The sequence below is a fragment of the Pempheris klunzingeri genome, chromosome 17 (genome assembly GCF_042242105.1).
Source record: "Pempheris klunzingeri isolate RE-2024b chromosome 17, fPemKlu1.hap1, whole genome shotgun sequence".
In the NCBI taxonomy this organism is placed as follows: domain Eukaryota; kingdom Metazoa; phylum Chordata; class Actinopteri; order Acropomatiformes; family Pempheridae; genus Pempheris; species Pempheris klunzingeri.
The window spans coordinates 22,753,276-22,781,098 of NC_092028.1; the positions used below are offsets into that span (position 1 = coordinate 22,753,276).

The 27,823-nt window shown below is 43.4% G+C and overlaps 2 protein-coding genes across 2 annotated transcripts; both read left to right on the forward strand.

Annotated features, from left to right (window-relative positions):
* The first annotated feature begins 20,195 nt into the window (after window positions 1–20,195).
* Window positions 20,196–22,488, forward strand: hsd17b1 (hydroxysteroid (17-beta) dehydrogenase 1). Its single transcript, XM_070848428.1, has 6 exons — window positions 20,196–20,292; window positions 20,475–20,636; window positions 20,714–20,893; window positions 21,003–21,096; window positions 21,198–21,381; window positions 22,333–22,488. The coding sequence occupies exons 1-6, from the start codon at window positions 20,196–20,198 to the stop codon at window positions 22,486–22,488; spliced, it is 873 nt and encodes a 290-aa protein (XP_070704529.1).
* Window positions 22,489–24,593: 2,105 nt separating this feature from the next.
* Window positions 24,594–27,823, forward strand: LOC139216927 (coenzyme Q-binding protein COQ10 homolog, mitochondrial). The gene is made up of 5 exons (XM_070848175.1): window positions 24,594–24,779; window positions 25,583–25,735; window positions 26,206–26,398; window positions 26,779–26,880; window positions 27,338–27,823. Exons 1-5 carry the CDS (start codon window positions 24,676–24,678, stop codon window positions 27,488–27,490), a joined length of 705 nt encoding a protein of 234 aa, XP_070704276.1. The 5' UTR covers window positions 24,594–24,675; the 3' UTR covers window positions 27,491–27,823.

Consider the following 27,823-nt stretch of genomic DNA (forward strand, 5'->3'; position numbering starts at 1 on the left):
ATAAACACTTTTATCATGAGTTTCAGTTTAATACCTTGGATGATAACTCAAACTAATAAAAGGGATGATGATGATGATGATGATGATGATGATGATTAGACATAAACAACCTGCTCAACACACACACACACACACACACACACACACACACACACACACACACACACACACACTCAAAACTTAAAAACATCAACATAAAGGAGGTCAAAGTACTGTGCTTATTATCCTCCTACAATTTACAGCAGACTAATAGTGGTGATGGACATATTTCAGCAGACTTTAACTAAACGAGGCAGGTAAAGAGACGTTTGATATGTATGATTAATAAGACACTTAATTGATTAACCTTTTCCCTCCTTATTTCGAACCCCATATTGTACCCATTGGCCCTAAATTCAAACAAAACTCAGCATGTCCATAATGAAGCAGAACCGCTAACGTGAGCTCACAAACATTTGAAGCATGTTCCAGGTTATCGCTGGTATGTGCTTCGCTGGGCTTGGCTGAGCTGCAGGTGAGACTTTTTCTCACACAGTGTTCAGTCATGAATGCAAAGCTGCCCTTGGGGTATGGCAGCTTTCTGCTTTCTCTTCCTTATCCGTGGGAGAGTTGTTTGTCTGCCCGTTGAACCTGCACGTCATCAAAGAAGAATTCAGAGCATCCCATTAGACAAGTCATCAGCTTGCGTGGCATCGCTGTGTCCTGCACGCTCACTTGTTTAGCTCAGGAGGGAAAGTCCAGTGATGACCATACACACAGATATCAAAACTGATCATCACAAGTGACCTCACAGTGAACGTAAACACAAGCCAGTGAGGAGAACTGATTGGTATTTATGGCACGCAGAGTCAGCAAATGTGACAATGACCTGGACTCCATGAGAAATGTGCCACCTAAGCTCCAAGGGCCTGCTGAAGCTAAAACTGTGAAGCTGCTAGAAAGACAGAGGCCTGGACCGACACACACACACACACACACACACACACACACACACTGTAAACCTTCCCCAGCTGAGAGTCAGTCCCAGACAACAAAGGAACTGGTGGTGGAGGCTGTGGTTTTGCGCCCCAGTTTACACCTTGTGTAAAGAACCATATGAGACAGAGTGAGACGTTTGCCTTCCTCTTCGTCTTCACTGTTGTGCCCTGCAGCACTTGGCAAAGCAGCCAGACTCATGCTGGATATAAGTCATCGCCATCTGGGGCTACAACTCACAATAGATAAGATCAATCATTTAGTTGATAATAGTTTGACTTTTTGAAGTTTTGTGTGACAAGCTCCCTAAAACCCAGATTTTGATACTGACATTTGTGGAACTGGAACTTCCAACTTATTAGTTATCTTAAAATGCTAATCGATGGTTAATCTGGTGTTTTAGCACTCATCAAATGGAAACATCATTCTCCTGAAGAAGGGGAGAGACTCATAGCAGCCTGTACTCTCCAAGTTTGTAAATGAGGACATGAGCGTTTGTCCTGCCCTGAGGGAGATGAAGGGAAGGAGTGGGAGAAAAAAAAAAGAAGAGATGACGGGCTGACAGGTCCCTCTGTGCTGCTGGTTTTATGGCTCATGGCTGAACACACTGCTAGCGGATGGTCACATGCCCTACATAGCTGTTATCTAGCACACAGAGCAGGATTTGTCCAATCTTACCATACCAAAGCTAATTTTGTTGCCCCAAACAGCAACTGATGTAAAAGAGACCTATTGAGAGTGGACATTCCTCAGGCCCTATCAAGTCATTAGTATCCAGCGACAAAGTTACATAACCTGTTACGCCTCCTCAAATTGTTACCTTAAGTCTAAGTGAGCCCTCTCCGAAGCCTTGACCCTCTTTTTCTGCCAGCCTTCCCATTAAAGCTGGGGTCAGAGTTCAGAGGAGCCACGTTAGAGAGGGAGCTCTACCCGGCCCCAGAGACCTAATGAAAACACATACCAGCGAATTAGCCTGCCAGCCTGAAGTTTAGCTAACATAAATATGAGAAGTTCAGCCGTGACCCAGGGGACGCAAACACTTTCTGAGCCACTGGAACAAGTAGGTCCAGTCATGACTGGGTCAGAAAACACAGCTCCTGCTTTTTACAAGACATCAACTGCAGAGTAGCTTCTGGGTGCTTTCCAAAAAAGTGTCCGAGATATGGATCTAATTGATGTAAAGAGGGCTGGTGATGGCTTTAACTGGGGTACAGGGGTATGTAATTATGTTCAAACCTTTGCCTGAGGTTGTATTTATGATAGTGAAGTGCAGAGACGTTCATAATGTCATTTCTTGATATAACACCCAGAGCAGGCAGCTCACCCCCCATTGCCATTCTTACAGAGAGTGATAGATGCTGCTTAGAGGGACAGGATCAGGGTAAATGTACACTATAAAGCTCTCTTATGACCCCCTTAGGTAAATGTGTTAGAGACACAGACAGTCTTTTGTCCACATTTTCAAAGATGTCCTTTCTCTCCTCTCGTTTTTGTTGCCCATGGGTGTGTTAAAAGAGGGGGTGGAGGTCTTATTATGTAAGTGTTTTTCTCTCATGACTTTGTGACGCTGTGCTGTTAAATGTCCACTGCTGCTTGGACGCCCGTGCGGTTATGTTAAGATCTCCTGCTCTGATAACATCCCAGACTTTTCCTTTCTGATTGAAGGGCCACAATGACCTGTTTCCACCCAGTGCCTATAACACAGAGGAGCGATGTATGCCTTCATCCGGCAACAGCAGATGTCTGGACGTTGAGGTGTCCTTGTTATAACGTTCTGAAGCAGCTATGTAGATGAAAGTCATCGAGTCTCACTGATAAAATGTTTTTGAGCCCCTTTCATGCCTTCGTTCCCTTGTTTTGCTCTCTGAATGATTGTAGCCTTCGGTCGATCTCTCTTAGGAAATTTGTCTGGTTAAAACAAGGCCTAAAAGACTACATGTGCAACATTGCAAAATGCTGAATCCTTACAGAACATGACTGCAAGCTGTCTAAATTCTCTATTTATGGTTCTTAGTTGTAAACTATTGTTTATGCAGAAAGAGGATTCCACGTAATGAAGGGGTTCAGACTCAGGAGAGCTCCTCAGTAATCTCACCTCAGTCGATAAGTGTTCCCTGTCTTCTTTGGGTTGCTCAAAAAGGGCTTCAGTACATATCTTATGTGTCATGTGTTGTGCAATTTGTAATTAACAAGCAGCTGATGCTTTGGCAAAATGCTCCATGTCTCTGCACTGGCAGACCCTAATTTGCTGGGAGAACTTGCGTGTACGTCACCACTTGGAGTTAGGAAAAGCTATCTGCATTTAATACATGAAGTCATGCTCTCATTACCTCTATAAATCATTTGCACAGTGGTGTAATGGTGGTGAGCCTAGGTCACACACTGGTGTGATCTTTAATCTGTTTGCGGTGATCTCAGTGTAAAGCAGTCTGAATGGAGCAGCAAAGGTCTCACACCTCATAAAACTAAACAGCTCCAGTTGATTTAAATGCTTAACACGCCACCCACGTCCCTTTCTCTCTCCCTTACAACTGCTGGCATTTCTGCCACATCAACTGTGGTTAACAAAAAGGACAAACATCTCCTCTGTGGTCTTACTGCGGAGGATCAGTGGGTTCCCAAACGCTGCTGCTGGAAGTCATTCACCTCAGGTCTGCAGGATGACGTGCAGAGCTGACGCTCGAGTGGTATTAAAAGATAAGTTCCTAATCCTTTTGGCAACAGAGAAAAACGCTGAAGGAGGGATAAAAATAAGACATCAGAATAGGCTTTGAGATCTCATTGCCTTGTTTATAATCTAAAGACAGCAAATGGCAAACCGTCCTGGAGGGGAAACAGTGTGTGGCCTCATCGAGAACCCTCAACTTTCAGTCAGTTATCGTAAGATTTAACAAAGTGAAGTCAACGTTAGAGCTGTACTTTCTCATCAGTCCACCATAATGTGAAGGGAATGGTTTTTATACCCATTAATAAAGATAAGCCAAGTCAAGCTTTATCTATACAACACATGTCATGTCTGCTTTTAAGACTGTTCAGTGTTGGAGATAAGGTAGCTAGTGTTCCTGTATGTCTGGGCTGAAAGCTGCACAAACAATCAGCACATTTTGTTTATTTTGTTGGATTTGAGGCGCAACAGTAATTTCAGCTCGATTAACTAAAATAAATAGAGAAACCACATTTTTTAATTGATCCAATGATACATAGGGGGAAAATAAAGTCATATATTTACAAATGACCCTAACCCTTAACCGTACGCCGACACCCTACACTATGACTGCCGCTTGCCTGATCTGTACCTCATAATGTCTTTTCAGGTTTATCTAACAGGGTCTCTGATTTTAACTCAAAGCAACTATAATATAACGTTTTTGGCCACAGACATTTGCTCTAAAAGCTCTAAAAACCCACTGCGTGCTCCCTGTTTGGCATCAAATGGCAGACAGACATAGTTAGTGACCAGCTGGTGAACATAGTGGAACATTTACAGGCCAAAGTGGCTGATATTTCCCTCAGGGGGTGGTGGAGACCAAAATCAGAGCTAAAAGAGATAGAATATTGGACCAGATGGACAGAAGCACAGCTCCAAATGAAAGCTAATGTTGCTTCATACCTGCTTGATGTATACTGAGCAACTGTTTACTAGCAAGTTAGCCATATTAGCCAAAAAGGTGAAGATATGTCTAAGTTGTGTTCACACCTTAATTGTGCTCAAAGTCAGTTATTGCAGGACGTTCCAGTAAAAACACCACATCCTGATGTCTCCGGAGAGTAAGACAACATGTTTTCTAACTCCTCTCCATCCTGACAGTTCCTCATTTGTCACATGGCTTACATGTCTGATTGCATTTCTGCTACAAATCAGCCAAAAACAACAGCCATGTTTGACGGTGCTACAGCCAGCAACAGAAGGTCAGCCACCTTCAGTGTACTAATATTTTCAAAGGGGCAACACTTATGGGTGTTAATCAAGTTTGGACAGCTGGCTTTGGTTCATCTCTCCTGACCAGAAAACCAATGGGGAAGAATTGACGTGATGTTCAGGATAAATGCAACAGATGGGGCACACTGAGGAAAGACTGAGCAGAGAAGTGGGATCGCTCAATTTAAACATCGCAGACTAACTGATTGCAGTGGAAAGCTTGAGTGTGACCTGCACATCTTTTTTTACAGACCTTTTTCTCTGGGTTGCAGCAACTGATTAGTGATCTTGAAGCTCACACTGTGTGGGTTGGTGCAGAGCAGCAGCACAGGAAGGGAACGTTGAGACCGAGAAGATGAAAGCTGCATTCAGGTTGAGGCAGCCGAGGAGACGTTTGCCACATCCTGCCTTGCTTTCTGGCACCGTGACCTCCCAGACCGGAGGAATTCATAACTATAGCTGTGTGCACGTCTGCTAGACACTGTTTGCGCATAAAGGCAGTGATTGTGGTAAAGTGCTTATTTCCTTCAGGCAACAGAAAAAAAACTGCATAAACATGTTCAACACAGGCATATGAATTAGTGAGACTGTAAGTGTAAGTGATACTGTGACCAGCCATGCAGCACTGTATTCACAGAGATAAAAGATATTAAAACATCTTTACTTGGTGCAATACAAGTAGAGATGTTTTAATATCTTTTACCTCTGTGAGCATAAAAGCATAAAATAGAGGCAGCATGTTGCTGAGGTCTGTCTCGCTGACTCCACATGCAAGAACTCTCCAAACAGCTTAACAATGCAAGGCCAAATTGGCCAAAATAGCTGCACGCAGATTTAGATATAACACCACCCCAGAGGCCTTTGGGGTGTGGGCATTAACAGATGCAGCCAGGCTTAAACATGGACAGACACACAGCACAGACAGACCAACTTAGAAACTGAAAGGGCTTTCTCAGCTGTTGCTTCTGTCTCCGGTCTCCATCCCCCATCACAGCCACACCATTGTCTCATTAATCCAACAACAGGCAACATGAAGCCTTTCACAGCTCAATTCACTGTACATGCTTTATGGCTACATAATAGTAGTATTCTTCAGACAGTATCAGATGGGATTAAATACAAATTTGGGAATTTAAAAAAGCAGACACCTTCTTGGATGAGATAAAATATCCTGGCCAGCGCGGTCCTGCACCCGTGGCCATCCATCAGAGGCTTATCTGTGTGGTTCGGTTGCCAAAACAAATTACTGTTGTCTCAGTTGGGGCTTGACGACATGGAAAAATAAAGTTGTAAAAAATTGTGATTACAGCCTGACAGTAATAAACATGATTTCCCAGCAAGCCGAGATAAAGACAGGGGAGGGAATTCAGCTTTGCGCTCCTTTCTGAGATGGTCAGATAAACCTAAAACTATGGTCAGCGGGGCAGGAAGAATATATTTGGTACAACTGTGAAAGAAAGTGATGGAAGAAGACATGCCAGTGGGTAGAAGAAGGATGAGAGGGGGAAACAGAGGAAATGGGGAAGCCGAGAAATCCATTTGGAATGTCTGAGTCAGGGGAGAAATGGAAAAAATGTATTTTAATTGGCAACTGAGAACTGCGAATGGGAGGCAGGGGGAGGTGGGGTGGGAAGAATTAAGAAACAGAGTAGTGTTAGTCTAGCTGACAGAAACATCCGTGATGAAAAGTGTCAGGAAACAAAGACAAATTAAATGGAGTGAAAAGACAAGAGGAATTCTAGAAAATCCTCTAAATTAAGGACCGTAAACAAGTACTTGAGGAGATAATTTGCTAACATTTCAAAGCTATTTGCTGTGACAGCGTCTTGCCAAGGGAATTTCCTGAATAATTTTGAAAAATGGGTTTGTGTCATGAAAGAAAATATTCCCCCGTGCAGCCACTGGAGATGATGACAGACAACATGAAACCTCTGGGAAAAACAATGCTGATGGATTAAAAAGTACAAGCTGGACTTCATGTAAATCACGTTTTGTACTTCAGTCTGCACCTTCTGTCGGTGAGCCTGCATGAAACAAATCCCACTGCTGCTGCCTGCAGGTCACTGCATTTCCATCACACTGGGCCCAGTGGCTCCAGAAACAGCAGGTAGATAGGACCATATGTCATCTGAGGCATGGCAGGGTCAAAGGTCGGCCTGCTACTAATGATTACCTGCTGAAGCGTGCTGCGCTGCCTCAGTTCTCTGTGTTTGTTTGCGTAGTCGTGGTGACGGTGCAACAAGCTACACACACACACACACACACACTCTTTCCATCAGCATCATGCCAGCTTTCATCGTCCTCTGGCCATGAATTCATTTAATGTGAAACAATATAAAACTATTATCAAATAAAACACACAACTGGCTCAAGAGTTTTACGACTTCAAATCTAATGAACGCTTGATTTTTTTTTCTGCCCTCCAGAATAAATGTGTGTGGGAGGATGACTTTGCTTTAAACCGTAGCCAAGTAGATCTCTAAAGAGGTTAGCCCCGGCCCTACATCCCTCCCACCACAAGGCCAGCGGGGAGAGCTTTGTGGTTTTGGTCTGTGGAAAGGTCTCAACTTAAAATGAGGTGAAAAATCATAACAGGCCTCATAAAAGACACAACGGTCAAGACTTTGTATGTAAAAACGGCACAATGTCTCATGAGCTAAGGTTTGCATGAGACATCCCAGAACTCTGCTGCGTATTAATGACTGCTTATTGTAGCAGTTCGCTCTGAGCTTTGTGTGCCGGTGTTTGCTTATGCATATGTTTGATTTGTGTTCGCCCGTTCCTGCGTATGCTGGAGTCGCTGTTTTGTGTTTGACCACATGTCAGCGGGCAGCTTGCTCTGTCGCCGTGTGGCCCTTTGTGACCAGCATGAGGGACGAGGTGAGGGGAGGTTTGGGTCAGAGGTCGGACAAAGTGGACAACCTTCTTTTTTGCTCCAACTGTCACACTTCGTGCCTGCTCTTTCATTCACATTGTGAACAGGTGCACCGTATAATGCAGAAAACAAGTCTCTTGCCTTTGTTCCTCGATGAATAATTTGTTATTTTGAAAAATAGCTCAGCACAAATACTGGAAACAGGGAAACAGCTCGCCTGTAACAAAATAACTCTGTCCGGCATGTAACCCCTCATAACAAATGACTGTTTTTACACATTGTAGGAATTAAACAGTTCCCCCAGTTTTCAGGCTTATTATTATGAATTTGTTTTTAAAGTCGGTGATGATCCATTAAGAAAAGGTTCACCCAAATTACACAAACAAAATCTGGTTGCAATGTTACATTCCACAGTAACAAAGAGTTGGACTGAATGAACTGTGCACCAACAATTACACCAAAACTTTCAGGCTAAAGCTTTTTTTTTTCCCAGGCTGGTGACAGAGGAGACGTCACCGGCTCATTAAATTCAGAAGGATTTATGAGTGTAAAGACACTCATCTAGTGTCTAAATTGCAAATGGTTTACTGAATTTCATGGTAATCTGCCTATTAGGTTACGATATTTTTTGTGTAGAAGCGATCATTTGGCCTGACAGTGGCGGTAGATGCTTAGGGAATTATCCACTGGGGACCATGCATAGCCAAACCAAAGTCCAGCGCCTGAAATGTATAATGTATTATTATGTATTATTTGGACTAAAGAGTTGGACAGAGACCAAACACACAGAAAAATACTGCTGATGAAGCTGATCCACAGCGCAGAAATCCATTTTCTCCACTTTCTGCAAACCTTCAGAAAGGTGAAGTAGTGATGAGGAGGGTTTGGACCACCGGCCTTCCTTCCTTTTCCCTGGAAATCATTCATCTCTCGGCCCACTGGCTGCTACTGTTTTCCTGGGTTTTGTTCTCATTCACACAAACAAACACTTCTTCATCCTCAGTAAATCTAGGGGCCGCTAGAGACCCCCATGAACCTAAACAAGAATCCAGCTGCACATTCGCTCCCATAACTTTATATTCTGTTCTCAGTTTCTTTAGCTCTTTTGCTTTTACCATTACAAGACCTCCCAGGGAGACACCTAGACCTAAGTGTATGCAGTCGTTTGTGTGTGTGTGTGTGTGTGTGTGTGTGTGTGCTTCCACTTGGTTAGCACTTGAGGACCCCACTGCTATGACTTATAGCTGATGTCGACAGCTAGTTATTCATGCATCCCTGCAGGCCTCTGCGTTAAAACTGCCTTCTTCATCACCCCCCTCAGCTTTTCGGCTGATCACATCACAAATCAGGCGTGACCCACAGCCACCAGTGAATCAAACATCTCTCAACATGCTTTCCACAGGAAGGAATTTGTTTGGCCGCCTTTTAACGTAAACGAATATTTTACACTCCTGATTTACAACCTTGTGAGGGATTTTAAGTGTACGTGCACTGTAATGCTGAGCTGGTGTGTTCAAGTGTAATGTGTAAAAGTGAAATGATTTTCCTCTTAAACAATATGTAAAGAGCTGGAGAGCGTCCAGCCTCCAGTGGTCTGCAGCTCCTTCCTGAATGTGAACATAAAACACTCACTGGCAGGAATTCAGATTGAGTCAGCCACCCTCCAGCCCGATGTCTGTGGCTACACTGAGGGCGTGTCCCCACTTTGATGGGACACCCGCCCCTGAAAGGCCCTCTTCTAATTCAAAACCCTGAAATCCCACAAATAAAGGCAAGGGTTAGCACCCATCTGTTAGGTTTTAACATAATCTTCCTAATCAATTCCACTGATTGGTCTGAGAGACCAGAGTTGGATTTTCATGTTTGGTCACAAAGCCGAGACATCTTTCATTCATAGCTTAGTATTTATTATGGACAGGGCCTCTTGTGTTAACAGACACTGAATTGCTCCTTTGTGTCTCTTCCTCGTCTATTGAGTGGACTGTCTGTTGGAGAGGGGACCATCGTCACTGTGGGACGGGGTTATTTGGTTCTGTGCAAGCATTCGCCTCTCAGGCCATAACTCTGAGATCAGTGAGCATGTTTCTCACACCCCTCACTCCAGCTGGGGGACAGGAAATGACTCTGTCTGCGACTGCGGCCGTCGTGCTGTTGTGTCTCGTGAGCGTTGTGATGGAAATGTGCAGAGACGACAAGAATGCAGCACCGAGATGCTGGATCTTGAGGAATCCCCCTGCTGACGCAAGGCCAGGCCAGAGGAATCTGCTGCCACATCCCCGTTAAACCAGAGTGAGACTGAGACTCGACAGACAGATGAATTATTTGGAAAGAATAGATCACTTTATTGTCTAAGTTAAGAACAACCTCAGGGCCTCATCCTCTTTTATATGAATAAACTGTGGTGTGAGCAGTGTCCATACAGACATATCACATGTTTTCATTAAAAATAGCTGCCTAAATAAGGAAGATACTTTTTTTTATTTCACAAAATTATAGAGTCTGGCAACACGAGGAGGTTACACAAGGATAATTTTACAATCACATCCAAGAAAACAAAGGGGAGTAGTAATCTCCTAAAAATATGACCTCCCCACAGCCTGACATCCCTCTCATGTACTTAATGAGGAGAACAGCATATGTCCACTGCAGGATGTGGAGCGAAGCACTGATCAAAGACCCCAGAGACACGGCGGTCATATGATCTGTCTGAGTGTGCTGTGAGCCTCAGACCGCCAAGAAAGCAATGAATTAAATTAGAATTAAATTCAGAGCTCCCCAGGATGAGGCCCAGAAATGTGTTTCCCAGAAAAAAAAGGTGCATATGTAGGTATATTCAAAAATGTGTTTATCATCTTTGAATGATTTTCTCAGATGACAAAAGTGTTTGTAACTCTGCAAACTGTCTGCAGTTTTAAATACTCCAACAGATGAACACAGATAATCAAATAATTGTTTTCTTCTTTCCTCTCCATTAATCACATCTCAAATTCATCTAATGACCATTTAGAAGGGACTGGCCCCCAGACTGGGAACCATTAAAACCATTCATTTCAAATATATATAATATATATCGGTCACAGGAGGATTTTTCTGCAGAACAAGAACTTATACTTATAATATTTCTGTACTTTTAAATGAATAATTAGATTTTGAACGCAGTGTTTTTGCATTGTTGTATCGACATGAGAAAAGGATCTGAATACTTTTTCAGTGGAGGCTCTGCAGCTCTTTTCCAACATTACACTGGTTAGGGTTAGGGTTAACCCTAACCCACTGAGAAACCTTTGTGATGCAGTAAACAGCGTAATTGTCCTTTAAAATGGCTAATTACTATAACAGTATCTATAGAGCATTAAAATAATTCAGTATCATTAATAAAGCCATTAGTTAGAACTTATAATCCTTATGTAAAGTGTGCTTTTTATACAATAGGATCAAACAATGGTGCTAATTGATAAGCTTCCCGTGACTGTATGCCTGAGGGTGTTGACGACACGGACACCACCCAATGCTTTCAGACACACTGATCCTGTCACCATCCAGAAATGAGCCATAAACAAGGAAGGAATGTGAAGGTGAGTTCATAACAGCTACAAAAGCAGAAACTGAGAGAAGCTGGAATGTAACTGAGAGTCAAACTGGTCCATCAGCTCAGTATAATGCCCATATTAGGCTGCAATACCTTTGGCTTTACCCACATGCCCATCATAAAGATTTGCCATGCATGTCACCGCCAGAATTATTTGATTTCTCAGGTCGGAGAAGTCACGGAAAAACTTCTACAGCCAGCAGCTAATAATGATGTGTCAGGGCTTCCCTCCTCTTCCTCGGAGCTACGCTATCTGCTGCCTCCACAGAATGCTGCTTTCAAAACCCAAATTATAGGCCAAAAAACTCTTATGTAATAATTACTGAGCAAAAATGTTGGGCTCAGATACAGCTGAGTGATCCGCTCATGCTGGAGGACTTCACAACTCCCGGAGGATCGTGCAGCGCTGCACGTTTCCCAGAGCTTTTTTACTGACCTTTGCTCTGTCATCTCGTAACCGCAAGACACATTCACCTTCTGTTCAACACGAGGATGTCTGTAATTGACCAGCATGTCACTGTGACCTCTTCTGTCCCTGTCGAAATGTTGTCATCATCTTAAACTCCCTTTTAATCATTTTAGAACACAGGAGAACCTCATTTATCTGTAATAGCAATAAAATGATATGGCAACACTGGGAGTGATGTGTGATCAGCACGTAGCACCATTTACAGTGAGCACGAGTGGACTTAACGGACTTGGCTCCCGATCTCGGTCATTTTATATGAAGGAAGCGATGTTGAGAGGTGATAAGACCCAGATGGGAATGTTTTGCATCTACATCCTCAGCTCAGACTGGGATGTGGTGTAGGAAAAAATGCATTTACATAATGCAACTGGCATTTAAAAAATTCCTGTGATAATAAAGAATTCTTCCTGGAGCCAAAAAGTGTTTCAGATTTCAAGAGGGGAATATTATTCTTCTTAATTTGCCATTTTTATGAGCAGTTATGGTATTTGACTATTACTTGTGCTTGTGCTCTTTCATGTAGCAACACTTAAGCCTCATATTTCAATTTCTGGAGCCAACAAGCACCAAATGGAAACTGGACTTTTCATCAAAGTTGCGTAATCGGGAGATGCCTCAGGTCTAAGTGAAGCTGTCGGTGAGCATCCAGCACCAGTAACGTCAGGCGAGGACAGAAAAAAGAACAGAGGATTACCATGGAGAGAAAAACAAAGAGTCTCTTAAAGGCACCATGTGTACCTTTTCCTGATCAGCAGCCTCACGTTTAGAATATCACTTAGGGTTAGCTGAGTTAACATTAGCCATCATAAGCTACTGGTCATACCGTTTCATAAGGGAAGTAGTATTGCTTTAAGGCAAAAACTTAACTTCCCTTTGCTTATGGTTCTTTATTGTTAGTTACTGTTGTAATCAATTAAACTGACAGGAATTACAGCAGGAAGTGAAACAGGAAAACACCCAGATACTCTAAGCAGTTAGACTTGAACGCCACGAGGTGCGGCTCTATCTAAAGTTCTTATTACAGGGCAAGGCTTTGTTTCACTGCAGCTTTCTTTCAAATGTACCCGTGAACAAAAAACATTGAATCAACCAATGAGAACGCCGGAGAGTCGGAAAAAAAAACATGAGAAAGCAGAACAGGTATGTTAGAAATGAGGACAGGTGACATTTGTCTCTGTTCTGGCGTATGAGAAAAGTATTCGTTGAGGTAATAACATGGATTAACTCTCAGTTGTGGGAGTGTGGGACATACGGGACCTTTGCTGAGAGCAGATGACAAAGGGCCCTGAGGAAATATGATCTTCTAAGCGCGTCAATTAGCGAAGGGGGATAAGTGCTTATGGTGATAGGCATTTAGCAGGTGTAAAACTTTATGTCATTGTGTTCTTGGCTTCTGAGAACTGAGGTCAAGGCAGAGCTTATGCAACTATGGAACTATGGTATGGGCCAATAAATGGGCTGTGTTCTCATAACAGTCACTGACAGACTGAGGTATCACTGCAGCTTCCCTTTAACAGCAAGCTTATGCAAGCTAATAAAATAGGTGGAGTATCCTCGACCAGCAGAAAACTAAAGAAAGCAGCAACAATGCAGACGCTTAGACAAATATCAGGACGAGACTCCATTATTTAAGACCTGCGTATCTCAGCTGCAGAGCACGATAGTCTTCTGTTGTGTGAAATGACTGCATCTGAGGGTCACAGGGGAAGTGGGTTTGGTTAGCAGCTGCTCATGAGAACACAGGAAAGAGCTGCAGGAATACAGAGGCAGACGTACATATGACTGCAAAATGCAAATCAAAATGTTTGCTTTTTTAAAAAAAAAGGAGAACATAGGTGTGTTATGTGCGGTGTGTTGTTTATACTTGTGGGAAGGTCTGTAAAGGAAGTGTCTCTCCACTTACTGTCATGCATGCTAGCACGGTGCATCATGTTATGTCTACACATTCAGTTACAGTGTGTTCAGACCGAGCTGTAAACAGAGGGTATCCAGGTAACCAGGTGGTGGGTGGAGTGCACCACAGATTTCATCAGTGTCTGTGTGAAGGCAAGAAAGCACATGGAGGAGCATTATTTAGAAATGATTCAGACGAAAGGAGAGAGAAACAGGGGGACACCAAGTGAGAGTTGTGCTGCTAAAACCTGCATTTTCCGCTGAGAACTCTTTTCATATGTTATCAGGTAAATACCAGCATGGCTGAGTCACTTGCCATGTCCCGACACACCACCCATCACTTCGTTTCACCACATCCCAGGTGTGAGCTACTGATGCATGGAGTGCTTGGCATTCTCCGCCCGATGCACCTGGAGCAGAGACACAGAGAGCCAAGAAAGAGAAGATAAAACACAGGAATGTGTGCTGCCGGACAGTTTCACAGTAAAGAAAACAGGTTAAACACTAATACAGCTAAAGATCATTGTTTAATTGTTTAAGTTTCACATTCCGAGCTGGCACACTTGTCCTCCAGTCCTTCACTTTCAGCCATTGACCCACTGAAGCTGCTCAGCCGTCTACTGTCTCCAACTGTATTTTCCCAGCCTGACCAGGGACTTGACCCAGGAAAACCTCCACTGATGAGATCTACACTTACACAGTCTACATTTTCTTGAGTATGTTATCTAACAAGCTGGATCTCGTGGCGGAACGAGGATCCGATACATAGTTTAGATACGTTTGTGCCTGTCCACCGAGCAGTAGTCACCATGATGGTGCAGCTGCAGGAGGCGTGCACACTCAAAATGTCCCGCTTTGACCTCCAGCTTAGGCCGTGACTAAGACATCAGTGCTCTGAACTAAATACAGGTCTCGTCTAGTCTCGGGACACACTGGAGGGCCTGAAGGCCAAGAAAAAGAGCAGGAACAGGATGTCCTCAATATATCAGGGAGAGAGAATGAATGCCTTGAGCGCTTGATTCAAAACTGAGGGGACATTTCCCATGACACAGTTCCTGCCATTTCCTGGAGCTCTGAGGTTTTGTACACAAACTTGATCCTGTGGAACGTCAGGTCAAACAGTGGCTCTGAGGGTTACAGTTGACGTAAAAGCTTCATGTCCAGCAAGCAACCGTATCCTCCGCATCGTCCCATGAATCTAAAATCGCTGGGAAAATACACATGTATAAAATATGATGCCCTGGTCCCTTCTCATGACAGCTTCTGGGTGACCTCTGACCTTGCCATGGAGCTGGAGTTTGGCCAGATCCCTCCCTTGGGCCCTCAGCAACATTTTAATGTTCTTGCACTTGAAATATTGATGGCTGCGACCCAACACAATGAATTATGAACTTGGAACTTTCAGACGGAATATATTTCTTTCGGCCGTCAGGTTCGTGGTTTGAACCCGGGACCTTTCTGTGTGGAGTTTGCATGTTCTCCCCGTGCTTGGGTACTTTGGCTCCTTCCCACAGTCCAAAGACATGCAGATTAAGTTAACTGGTGACTAACCCTAACCCTAACCCTAACCCTAACCCTAAATTGCCTGTAGGTGCTGGGATTGGCTCCAGCCCCCCTGCGACCCTTGAGGATAAGTGGTTTAATCAATGAATGGATGTATTTCTCTCTTTCTTAAGAATACAACTTGCATCTCAGTACACTTCTAAGATTAAGCAGGAACACATATTTATCATGATTAAGTCTGCGCTCCTGCAGCTCTGTTCTGAAAATGTGCTGATTCTGCTTCTGATTCTGTGTAAGTGTGTTCAAAACCATTCATACTTTCCACACGTCCTCTCCTGTTTCAGCCATGATGACTTTACCAGAGATGAGAGCACCGCACTCCCCCTATATTACCTTGTGAAAAATGCACTGGGTGTTTCTCAGGCTCTCCCTTTACTGAAGTAAACCTGCCATACGTCATCAGAACAGAACTATTAGCTGGAGCCACAACTCAGTCGGTCAGCAGTTTGTAAGCATTCATATAAAGTTATAGCCGCTCGTTTGGGTTTTCATCATCCGGGATTTCATTCTTTCGATCTCTCTCTCCAGTTCGAGTTGTCCCGTAGGCTGGATGGGTTTCACAGAACTGGGAACACTTTCTATTTTTACATATATCGTTCAAACACTGACACTTTATTTACTTCAGCAGTGAGCAGAGAGCTACATACAAGCATGCATACAATAGTGAAACAGAAGAACCTCTGGAGAGACACCAGAAATAATGTCTCCAGGCAAAACTCTTTGTAAGTAGAACAGTTGAGTGGCTGCAAATTTTGATGAATTATTAAAGACATAATTGAGGAAAAGGATATGGATTAAATGTATGTGTGTTGAGAAGAGAGACAGGGAAAGGTCACATACTCAGTAACTCTATCTCATCGGATTTAGACGCACACTTATAATCGCACAATCCATCAAGTCTAGACCAAAGCAGTCAAACGGTGGTTTCATGAAGTGAAACTAAATCTCTCAGACAGGTAAAGAGGAATTCGTTTGATATCAGATGAAAATGCTGATTTTATTGGCATGGAGACAACACTAGACAAAAACACCAATCAAAATATTAAGTTTCTGCTCCGACACCTTCCTAAAAATGTAAGAGTTGTATGTTTTCCTGAACAAAATGGTAATCAGATGATAATCTGACCTGCAGAAAATACAAAGACACAGCATCTCAACATAAGTTGTTGTTTTTTAGCCTCAAGTCTGTGTGGTTGGTTTGTATTTGGACTACAGCCATTCTGTGGCAGAATTACTTTTAATGTGCTACCTCAACCATTTACTTTGATCTATTTTAACTTTTAGCAAACTACTTCAACCATTTATAAGGTCTCGGAAAATTGTGATGCATGTTTTTGCATGATGAGTGATCCTACGTGAGTATTCTGACGTCCAGAGGCAGCTTTATTTTTATGTATCCTCCTCATTAAAGGGACACATTTCTCCATCCTGTTACTGGATGAATGGAGACCAACCCACTGCTGGTAATAGCTGTGTTCTATTCTATAGTATTCTTCAGTTCAGCTGAAACGCAGCTCATTTAACTTCGTTGCCGGCAACGGTGTGACATTTCAGCTGCACCACATCCACCATAACACGCCTTCAGCTGTTTCACTTCTGCTCATCACTCTCACATGGGACATCCTGCCGAGTACATCTGCTCCTGAAGCCACTCAGTGTTGTTACAGGCCTTGTATTGTGTCTGCACCATGCACTCATTACATGTGTTGCCCTGGAAAAGCACAGTGCAATGTGACTCAGTTGGCCTGGTCCTCCACAGGGTGAGCACATGAATGGACTGACACCAGGGAGCTATTGTGGGTTTCCTCCTGAAGCAGTAGCAGATAGTTACTTTGCTGTTGGCCTTGCAGTCACTGTGCAGAATCAATGACTGCTCCATCTCAAGCATCCCCCCCTTTGAGCACGAGGTCAGCCTGCTGCCTCCACCACTTCCAACAAACACTTCCTTTTCTCCCAGAGATGCTGCAAAGACACACGGCTTTGCACGTGCAATGTCTTTGCTCTTTCTGTAAGGCCTCCAGAAGTCTGTTTACTGTCTGTACCGTGGGCCAATCTTCTCGAGGAGGTGTTTTAAAGGCTTTTCCAGACCACTGTGCACCTCCACTCGACCTTCTCCTTGTAATTACTGGTCCACAGGGAGACCTTAGGCAACGTGTAGCAGGAAGCTGCCCAACTGCACTAGACCATGGACCATAGCATGTACCATGCTGTCAGGATGGATTCAGAGACAACTAATGGATGAAGTACAGCCCAACTTCTGAGTGTTGCTTGACTGTGCACTGGTGAGAGAGAGAGGAAAAATGACAGAAAGCTCAAAGCAGAATCTAATGAGCTTGAATTTTCTACTGGCATTTGCTTTTTCACTCAAGTTAAAGCACTTTGCTCAGTGAAGCCACAGAAACTTGGATGTGCCTCATTGCCACTTCTGCAAAAACAGCAACAATGCAACAAGCATATGGCAAAGCAGTTCATAGAACTATATGTGCATTCAAGCTTCATGACCCTGAACAAGATAAGCATTTAACAAAATGACAAATGCATCACGTTAAGTTGCAGGAGGTGGACCCTAACGCAAGACACAGGGGGCAGCAGGAACTGATGACTGACTTTATTCATGATTTACAGACACAACTGAAGAGAAACTATTGAAACTGAACAGAGGATCCAGCAAGAATGAGCAGAACACCAGGACAGAAATATAAACTGGTATAATGAGGGAATGAGGAACAGGTGGCAAGACATGACGAGGGAAAGGAGCAGATAGGCTGCAGAAAGACTGGGAAGAGGGCGGGGCTAACGAAGGTGATTCAGGACAGGTGTGGAGGGAAAAGAAGAGAGCCAGAGAGGCAGACAGGGAGGCAAAGGAAAAACAGGCTCAATCACTAAAAAGTCCAACTGAAATTAAAGAGACACACAGAGAGAACACAAAGAAGACCCTGAATCCATGACAGAATGGATGTTAACATCATGCCATGAAAAGAGCTCAAACTCAGTAACATCTGAGGTCAAGTGGTTCAAGACTTTTAACAATGCTTTGGGAGTCCTAGATATTTGAAAGAGGCTCAAGGCCTGCTGCTATCTGTCCCACAGACTCTGGGACAGCAGCCAAGCTGATGCCATCTCAAGGGGAGGAACGCAACAAAATGGCAGGAAATTCCTACTTGGTTTGCTCCCAAAAGGAATTCTTTCAAATCAGGCTGCTGAAATGTCACAGATGGATGCGAGGGCTTTTTTTTTTTACTGGCCAGAAACTCGGCTGTAGGAGAATCCATATTGGATGGCAACCTGTTAAAATGCAGACAGACTATGAGTGCCTTTAAACAATTACTGTATGTGTGGCTTGTTTGCAATGTAAAGATTTCCTGAGAATGAGTGACGCCTTTATTTAAGAATTCATTCAAACTCAGCAGAGTTTCTCTGTGGCTCATAACAGTTAGATGCAACGTTCATAACTTCTAGACTTTACACAAACTGACAGATGAATGGTTTGTACCTGAGGATTCGTCGCCATCTAGTGAAATTTCACTCACATGCACACGATGACGTTTTGTGATCACAACATATTTTCCAACTTGCATGATGGATAACTTGCACTGAATAACTGGCTCCTCTGGATCTGGACTTAGGCTGGAATTTCTTGCTTTAAAATGGGCCAAGTTTCCTCTTAGTTTCCTCTCAGTCCAACAGCATTTTATTTGCAGTGCCTGTGTTTGACATGCCTTAATCCTAAACGCTTGAGATCACAGACAACATTTTTTCAGATTAATATAGAAAGTCAAGTCAAGTCAAAGTTTATTAGAGCCCAAAACCACAAGGTATGTCTCAATCGCCTTTACATGTAAAGAAATGTAAATGAATGAAATGTAAACTGAAAATCAGTAACAGCAAATGTAGAAAAATGCATAAAAACTAAAATAAATTTCCAAAGTAAAATACAACAGTACACTCTGCACATACAGCTTCTGTACATTCATACCTGGATACAGATGAAAACATAATACAAACCCTGAATAATGATAATTTAGAGCTTAGGACAAACTAAATGAAGATAAAAGCTGGTGGGAATCGATGTGTTTTGAGTTTAGTTTTGAAACACTGGACTCCTGAAACCACTGATTTGAAAGGTTCTTATGTTTAGAAGTCTGTTGTTAATCTTGTTAAAGGTGAAGAAAATAAACTCAACTCTGTTTAATAAGTTTTACAGAGTTTTCACCAGCTGATGATGAGAAGTGGTCACAGCTCAGTATATGTTGAGTATATAAGAATATTCTGGGTATTGTCTGTTGAAGCTTGAGTCAAAACTACCAGAGCTGAACGGTTTCAGCAAACTCTCTGTTAGACGTCCCTAAAATAACAGTTTCCCTCATCACAAGCCTGGGAAAAAGGATAAGGCCTCTCATTGCAGGACCTTGTGGGAACAACATGGGAACTTCCCTCCTCGACCCCTTTAGCTCAAACCCATTGTGCTCCTTTCTGGCTGCTCTCGCTGTCATTGTCTTGAGGTGGTGAATGGAGGTGGCTGCATTCACGGCGTGTTTGAGGACTTGTGATGTTTTGTCGCCACCTGGTGCTCATAAGGTGGTGCAAGTTAACGGCTAAAGAGGTTAGAGAGCATCGTTATTGTTCACCTACAGATATACATTTAAATTCACACTTACATGATCATTGATCATCTCAGTCACAGGAAAGATACGCCAGTGGTTCCACGAGGCAAAGTTTGTTTCCCACATGCCTCATAGACAAAATCAAAACATTCTAACAAGGACGTGAGAGAAGAAATGGGAGGACTCCAGGTGGCCGATAACAGCAAGATGTTTAGGAGTAACTGGCCTTGTGATAGTGAAAGACGTGGAAACACCGAAGAAGAGTCTTCTCCCCTTTTCTCCAGCAGAACATGAGCGAGCCAGACTCCATGGACAAGAAGGTGGTGCTGATCACAGGCTGCTCCTCGGGAATCGGCCTGAGCCTGGCTGTCCGGCTGGCCTCTGACCCCAACAAAGCCTTCAAAGGTAAACGCAGCTCACGTCGACCAACCGTGACCTTTTATTTTACTCCCTATGGGCTAAAGTGTCTTAGGGAGCTTACACTGCAAACAAAGGATTGAGAAAACCATTTACTGTACCTTTTCTTTTGCACTTCCAGTGTGTGTAACTTCCTTTATACGTCTTTATAAGTGCTGCCTTTTGTTTAGTTTATGCCACGATGAGGAACCTGGCCAAGAAGGAGCGTCTTCTGGAGTGTGTGAAGGGCCTGCACAAGGATACCTTGGACATACTCCAGATGGACGTGACAGGCCGGCAGTCCATCCTGGATGCGAGGGACAGGGTTGTGGAGAAACGGGTGGACATTCTGGGTATGTTCGTGTCTCAGAGTGTCCTGATTAAGATCGTTATTTGTGTTTGGTAACGGTCACATTCTCACCACCCACAGTGTGCAACGCTGGTGTGGGCTTGATGGGGCCGCTGGAGGTGCAGTCCTTGGACTCGATGAGGCAGATTGTGGATGTCAACCTCCTCGGTACCATCCAGACCATCCAGGCTTTCCTGCCGGGCATGAAGGCTCAGGGCCAGGGCCACATTCTGGTCACGGGCAGCACAGGAGGGCTTCACGGTGAGGAATCTTTGAATGTCAACAGTATTGAATTTGTGCAGTTATTGTGATGATTTCACGCATGAAATTTCCAAAATAACCCATTTCTATACCTGATGGTCTCTCTCAGGTCTGCCTTTTAATGAGGTGTACTGTGCCAGTAAGTTTGCAATAGAGGGAGCATGTGAGAGTTTGGCTGTCCTCCTGCAACACTTCAATATCCAGTGAGTGTTTTAAAGTTTCCTGCATCTTATGTCTGTAGTTATTAGGCTGTTGGGTGTAAACAGATCTATTTAAAGTGTTAACTTGATGCTTCGTCCTGCAGTGTGAGTGTCATTGAGTGTGGTCCAGTCAATACTGACTTCCTGGTCAACCTGCAGAAAGCGGAGCTCGGAGATCCGCCGCTCCAACAGGTCGATGGCCGGACGCTCGGCCTCTATGAAAAATACCTGCAGCACTGTGACTCTGTCTTCCAAAACGCAGCACAGGACACCGAGGACATTGTAAAGGTGTGTTGTTTGTGTGTCTCCAGTAGATCATAGTAACACAGATCAATGACACTGGTGGAAACGGTTCATTTCTCAAGTGAAATTTTACCAAATTTGGTGTTTAAATTTTGACATTTTGTTATTAGAAACTTTTCACTCAGTATTTTCTCTTAAATCATCATCTTGGAAACACTAAATCATGTCTTGTTTACGTATTTTTAAACCCTTTCACACCAATCTGAAACATTTACTTTGGTCTGAAGCCTAAAGATGAATTGGATAAATGAATGTTCACTGACTCCGGTCAGGAAGGTGCTGCAGTCTGTGCATGATTTTGAAATAAGATTCAATTGCATGGCTGCACAATTCAACCTTTGCATTTGCATGGGACTTAAAAACAGACGGTAACTTCCTACAATACATTTAATTAGAGCAGCTACAAAAACCTCTGATCTAGTGTTGATGCTGGAGCCCCCTGTGGACAGAAGTGGCAGCAGTAGGTAGATTGAAGTGACATAAGGATTTTGTTCTGGCTCTCTGCTCAACACATGCAACACCAGCCAAACCGTGGACTAGTTTTGTTTTAGCCACTAACATAAATGCATATATTGATGTAAAACCACATGTATTTTATGTATAAAACATAAATATTACAGGCCTGTAATAAGAAGTGGGCTTTGAATCCTTTCAAATTCTCTCCTCCTTCCCTCCATCTGTTGAATGAATGACTAAGGTTGACTCTGTTTCTTTCCTGTGCTCTCACACTGTCCCTTTTTTATAAAATATGAACTGCACAGCTGTAGATTAATGTACCCGTCAGTATATGAAGCAGAGGTGTAGGGATGCATTTTCTACATCTACTTTAGCAGAGGATCAGCATGCTGATAAAGCTTGAGTTTATCAGAGGTCAGTGCCAGTTTAAGATCATCTCTGTAGCTAATCCCTGTGCTTGTGCTTGTTCTTGTCTCCAAGGTGTTTCTAGATGCCATCCGGTCACCCAGCCCTGCGTTCAGGTACTTCACCAGCGCTGTCATGCCTCCTCTCACCAAACTGAAGATCACAGAACCGGACGGCTCACGTTACATCAGCACTATGAGCAAAATCATTTTCTCAGCAGAGGAGCAATAATTTCTCAGCACCTTGTTTTTAACCAGGTGCAAACTTGCTCTTCTTGTATTTCATGATGCACTCTGACTCACTGCTCAACTGGAAAGTCAGTTCACAGGAGGGAGTGACTCCACGTTTCTATTTTTTAAATGTCACTTATCAAAAGTTACATTCGTCTCCACAATTTGAATAAACTAAAAAAATGAAAATATAAGTGAATGAAAGAAAACCTTTTTCTGGTTTGGGGAGAAATGTTTTAAAACAACAAGTCCAGCTTTTGCATTCCTGTCGGTTGGTTGTGTTGTTGCCACGCTGGCTGCCATGTTTTCAGTGAGATAGGACAGCTGCTTCTGAACAGGTTTTTATTCCACTGAAAACACAAGTGAGCAGGAAGAACTCCCAGAAAATCAGGCTGCGAGGAGTTCCTGTACGGGAATAGTGATGATGGTGATGGTTTTTGCATGAACGAGTACTGGATGTTCTTTTCTTGTGTTTGCCTTGAAACGCCCATAAATGAATAAAGTATTCTAACTGAACTGAATGACTTTGGATAATATCTGTTATTCACTCACTGCAGATTGAATAGTACAGTTGTACTTTGATTACTCTGTGTCTCTACCAACAGGAAAATCATTTCATTACAGAGTTACAGGTTAAGTGAGAAAGAAAAAGAGTAAATAAAGGATTCTTTCTATGTTCTCTTCTGACACGTGACTTTTTCAGACAGGAATCCTCGTGTTTTTATCTGAGAGGTTTTGTACTTTGAACGACACGTTAATCTCTCTGGCTGGTTGAACGACGGCTCGTCAATGATCAATACATCTGTCCAAAAACAAGTGAGCCGATGATGCTCATTCAGTGACGTCCTCACCAACCAGTGACATCAATGCAGTGACATCGTGACGACAACAGTGTTTTACCCTGAGACGGCACACAAAGTAAAATGCATTGATTAGTACTGTAATTCAAGATACTAGAAAAAGGAAGAAGAGAAGAGGTCAGTTAAATACTGTAAAGATAAGAAACTGTAAGTAAGCTGTACACAGGGAGTTTGACTGCCTCTGTTGGGTTTTTTAATGTCTGAACTGTATAAAGTTCATGGATGAAAGACTCAGTCAGGGCCAGCTGGAACAGCGTCCAGCCTCTGTGCCATCAGTGGACCAGTCTGGGGCCGTTAAGCTCTTGAGTATGTTCTCTTATAACCGGAGACAGGTCAGCCTCTCTGTACGTCCAAGAGTTACGTCTCTGTCTTTGATGAGGCTCTGAAATCCCTCCCTGATCAAGTGCCCTAATTAAAGTCTTAAGATCCTGAATAGGAGCGTACTCTACCTGTTCTGGCTGTGCCACTGCAGCAGCCCTCGGTCGTACTACACAGATCAGTGTAATGGGAGTTAGGTGAAACGTATTAGAATAACTTTTGCTTTCTTACTATCATGATTTAAACACTTTATTTTAGTATTTTAGTATGAGAAAGCTGCTGGTTGGCCATCCCTGCTCTACTTTACTACACCGACTTTGAATGGCGATGATGACTTTTATTCCTCCGTGGCACCAAAGTCCAGGTGTGCCATGTGCACACACACTATCACTTAGACTTTGACTCGCTTGTGGAGATCAAACATTTTCAGTGATTCAACGTCAGGTGACTCGGGAATGTGCATGAGTCATGGCTTCACAACATTTTAATGAGGAATAAAGTTTTGTCTTGACATGTCTGTGTCTGAGTGAGAGCTGAGGAGGTTAGCTCTGTCTGGTTTAGTCATTTTGCACTTAATAACTGAATAACTTACAATGATAATATTCTATTCTATCTATTTTATTGGTTCCAAAAAGACACTAATGTCTTGTCACTAATGTGTAGCCAAAGCTCTGGAGCAGTTTTTCCCTAAATATCCTGCATACCCTCCAGCAGCACCATCACTGATAAAGTGATACTTGTTCAACAGTCTTACACCTCTGCATATCCTAAACTGATCGTTTTAATCACCTATAAGTGATCAATATCAAGGTTTTAAACTTTCATCAGCCTGACTCTCTGATTGGCCAGAGCCCGTGACGCCTCCCGTTACGTCACTGCTGTCCTTATTGGGCCTGAGCAGCGCCAGCGGAGGCAGAACAAAGCCGGGCTACTGCTGCTGCTGCCGGGCTGGACACACCGGCGACCCTCCGGAGGAACAGACCCACATTTTTAACTTCTTCCACCTCAGCATGAACAACAGGACGGTTCCTCTGCTCGTCAGGGCGCTGCTGGAGGCGTCTGAAGCCCACTCCTCCACGGTCCTGAGAGGAAACACGAGCAGAGCAAACGTCAGGTGAGCTGGTGTCAGAGATGCGCACAGGTAGCAGGAGTGCTGAGTCAAGTCTGTTCAGATGAGGCCTGATCACACTTCTGCACATGTTTGTTGGGTTGGAAGGATTGTAGGTTTGATTTCCAGTGTTTGGGAACTTTCACTTTCTGTCTGGTTCTTCTGGTGCTGCCATTTAATAAGCTGCCGGTAGGTTTCCTCACATGATGTCATCACCATCATCATCATCATCATCATCACCAGGAAATTATGAATCCAGTTTGTTAAAAGTGTGACTGAACACTTTGTTCACTGCAGGTGAAGTTTTAATATCACCATGAAACTTCCTTTGTTGGTTTCTCAGATTAGGACACTTAGTTTTCTGACTGTTTGTGTTCACATCATTAAACCTGCACACATTTCTGATCACTGCAACAAGTCAAGTTCTTGTTTCGTTCTGTCAACATATCTCCATAAATCAGAAAATACTGTTGATAAGCATTAAATAAAATGTTGTATAAATCCGTCTGTGAATGATACATGAACATTCAGAACATACAGTACATGTGTTTTCTGATGGTTTGGTGAAGCTCAGTGATGTTTCTGGCTCTAAAAACTAAGTTTGTGAAAACGATCTTTACAGAGAAGGAAGGATTTATGTGAAATTTACTGATGCAAATAGACAAAGTTTAGTTAAATACATCCGAAATGTGTTTCTGAACATTTTCCTTCCACTAGTCAACAGAGGACCAACCCTCTGAGCAAACCTGGGATCTTCTTTGTGTGTGTTCTTTAATATTTCCCATATATATCTCTTCTCCTCTCCTCAGACACTTGGTCTCCTTTGGGGCCGTGGCAGTGAGACGGTCCAGCCTGCCTGTCTGCCCCGCCACCCCCGTCAGCACACCCAGCCGCAGCTTCATCAACCTGGCCGCTCCCATCAGCACCCGCAGGATGGAGTACACCGAGTGCCGGACATTAGGGTGAGTGATGACAACAGAAACCCTCTGAAACGGGAAGCAGTGCATCTAAGGAACGATGGAGAAACTCAAATAGGAGAAATGAAAAATGCAGGTTTGCTTTACGTGCGTGGTAAAACATCATTTGGTTAACTGAAAGATGAGTTACATATGATGCTAATATGTCATTCTCTGGTTTCAGCTTCTCAGATGTGAGGATTTGTGCTTTTCTTTGTCTTCTATGACAGTATAATATTTTTTTGGGGGGGGTTTAGACTATTAGTGGGACAAACCAAGCAATTTAAAGATGCCACCTCAGAATCTGGGGAACTAATTAGCTGAGAAATGAATCTGCAGATACATCCATGTTGAAATATCTGTTAGGAACATTTATGTTCTACACATGCAGTTAAAACTGAGCATTAAACAGAAAAACTTAAAGGATTAAATCCATATCATGCCACCGGCCGTGCCTCTGTCCACCTGCTGCTCAGGTATTCTCCAGAGCAGATGTACACCGTGGTGGCCAGTGTGGACCAGTACCAGCACTTTGTTCCCTGGTGCAAGAAGTCTCGGGTCGTGAAGGGACGAAACGGTGACGTCCAGGCGGAGCTAGAAATAGGTTTCCCCCCCCTCGTGGAGCGCTACACCTCTGAGGTCACCGTCGTCCCAAACCACCAAGTCAGGGTAAGTCCTCTCCTGAGCCGCTCCAGAAAACAACCATCACAAATACCAGCTGGTTTTCAATGAATACTTGCTATTTAAGCCCACTTCCTGTTGAAAAACCTCCTTTTAAGGCCTCCAGAGTCTCTTTGTGCCATTTTGGGGCTTTGATTTATGTTTGATGCTTCACACTGCAGGCTATGAAATGTTAATTTGGCTGTGGATGAGACTCACATTCTGTTCATGTGCAGGAACAAATATCTAGCGTTGTTTTTAGTTAGTGTAAGTAAACTCTTGATTCTTTGGAGAAGAAACATCATAACAGCTGTCTGGGCTGCGACGTGGGGTTTTCTCATTTTGCCTTTTTGTCAGTGACAACTTAATGATCGTTTCTTTTTGGACAGGCCATGTGCACCGATGGATCCCTCTTCAGCCATCTTGAAACAATATGGAGGTTTGCCCCTGGAGCCAAACATCTACCAGACTCCTGCAAGGTGGAGTTTCATGTAAGTACGTCAGATGAAATGTGTACTGGACACCCAGAGTGATGAGGAGAGAGTGATGAATAGAACAGCAGAGACAGTGGACCCATGAGACTTCAGAGACTTGTTCTTAAAGGCTTCGTCTCTGTGCCATTGTGAATGGATTACTGAGTTGAGTAAAATCTCATTATACTCTAATTTTAGTCCTGAGTAGCATGCTGGTGTCCCTGGAGGCCTGAAATAGCAGTCAGGGCAGGTAACAGTGTTAAGGAGTCTGACCTTAATGTTGGCTCAGATCGCCTCAGGGTCAGCCAGGAAGTGGAGCGACTTCAGTAGAACATGTTGAATAAGGAGGACGGATTATCAACGAGCATTTAAAGGACGTCATGTCTACCTCGGGCATGTGGAGGGACAGAGTTCATTCTGATGTGTTCAAGAAATCAAATAAACTCACAGCTGACATGTTTTTCTCCTCCTGCAGGTGTCATTTGAATTCAAGTCTCTTCTGCACTCTCAGCTGGCCAGCGTGTTCTTCGACGAAGTGGTGAAGAAGATGGTCACTGCCTTTGAGTCACGGGCTGCGACGCTTTACAGGAGCCAGAAGGAGGCGTCACTGAGGAGGCGGTCAACATGACGCCTCCCCTCCACCCCCTCCACCCCCTCCATCTACCACACTCTGCTCTACCTGCGATCAACACCTGTCTTACACAGGAGACTGGATCTTCTTTTTGCACGCACTCGTATCTTATACTTGAGTTGACAAGCACACAGAACATACTTAAAACTATTTATCTACGAGCCACAAGCTAATTTATTTACTTTCTTGTACATATATATTTATTTTAGGGATAGGAATAAATGCATGGTTTCAAATTATTATGTTGAACACAAAAGTATTCTTTATAAAATATTTGGATAATGTACTGACAAGTTTCTCCTGCTCAGTGCTGAAACATCTAGAATGATT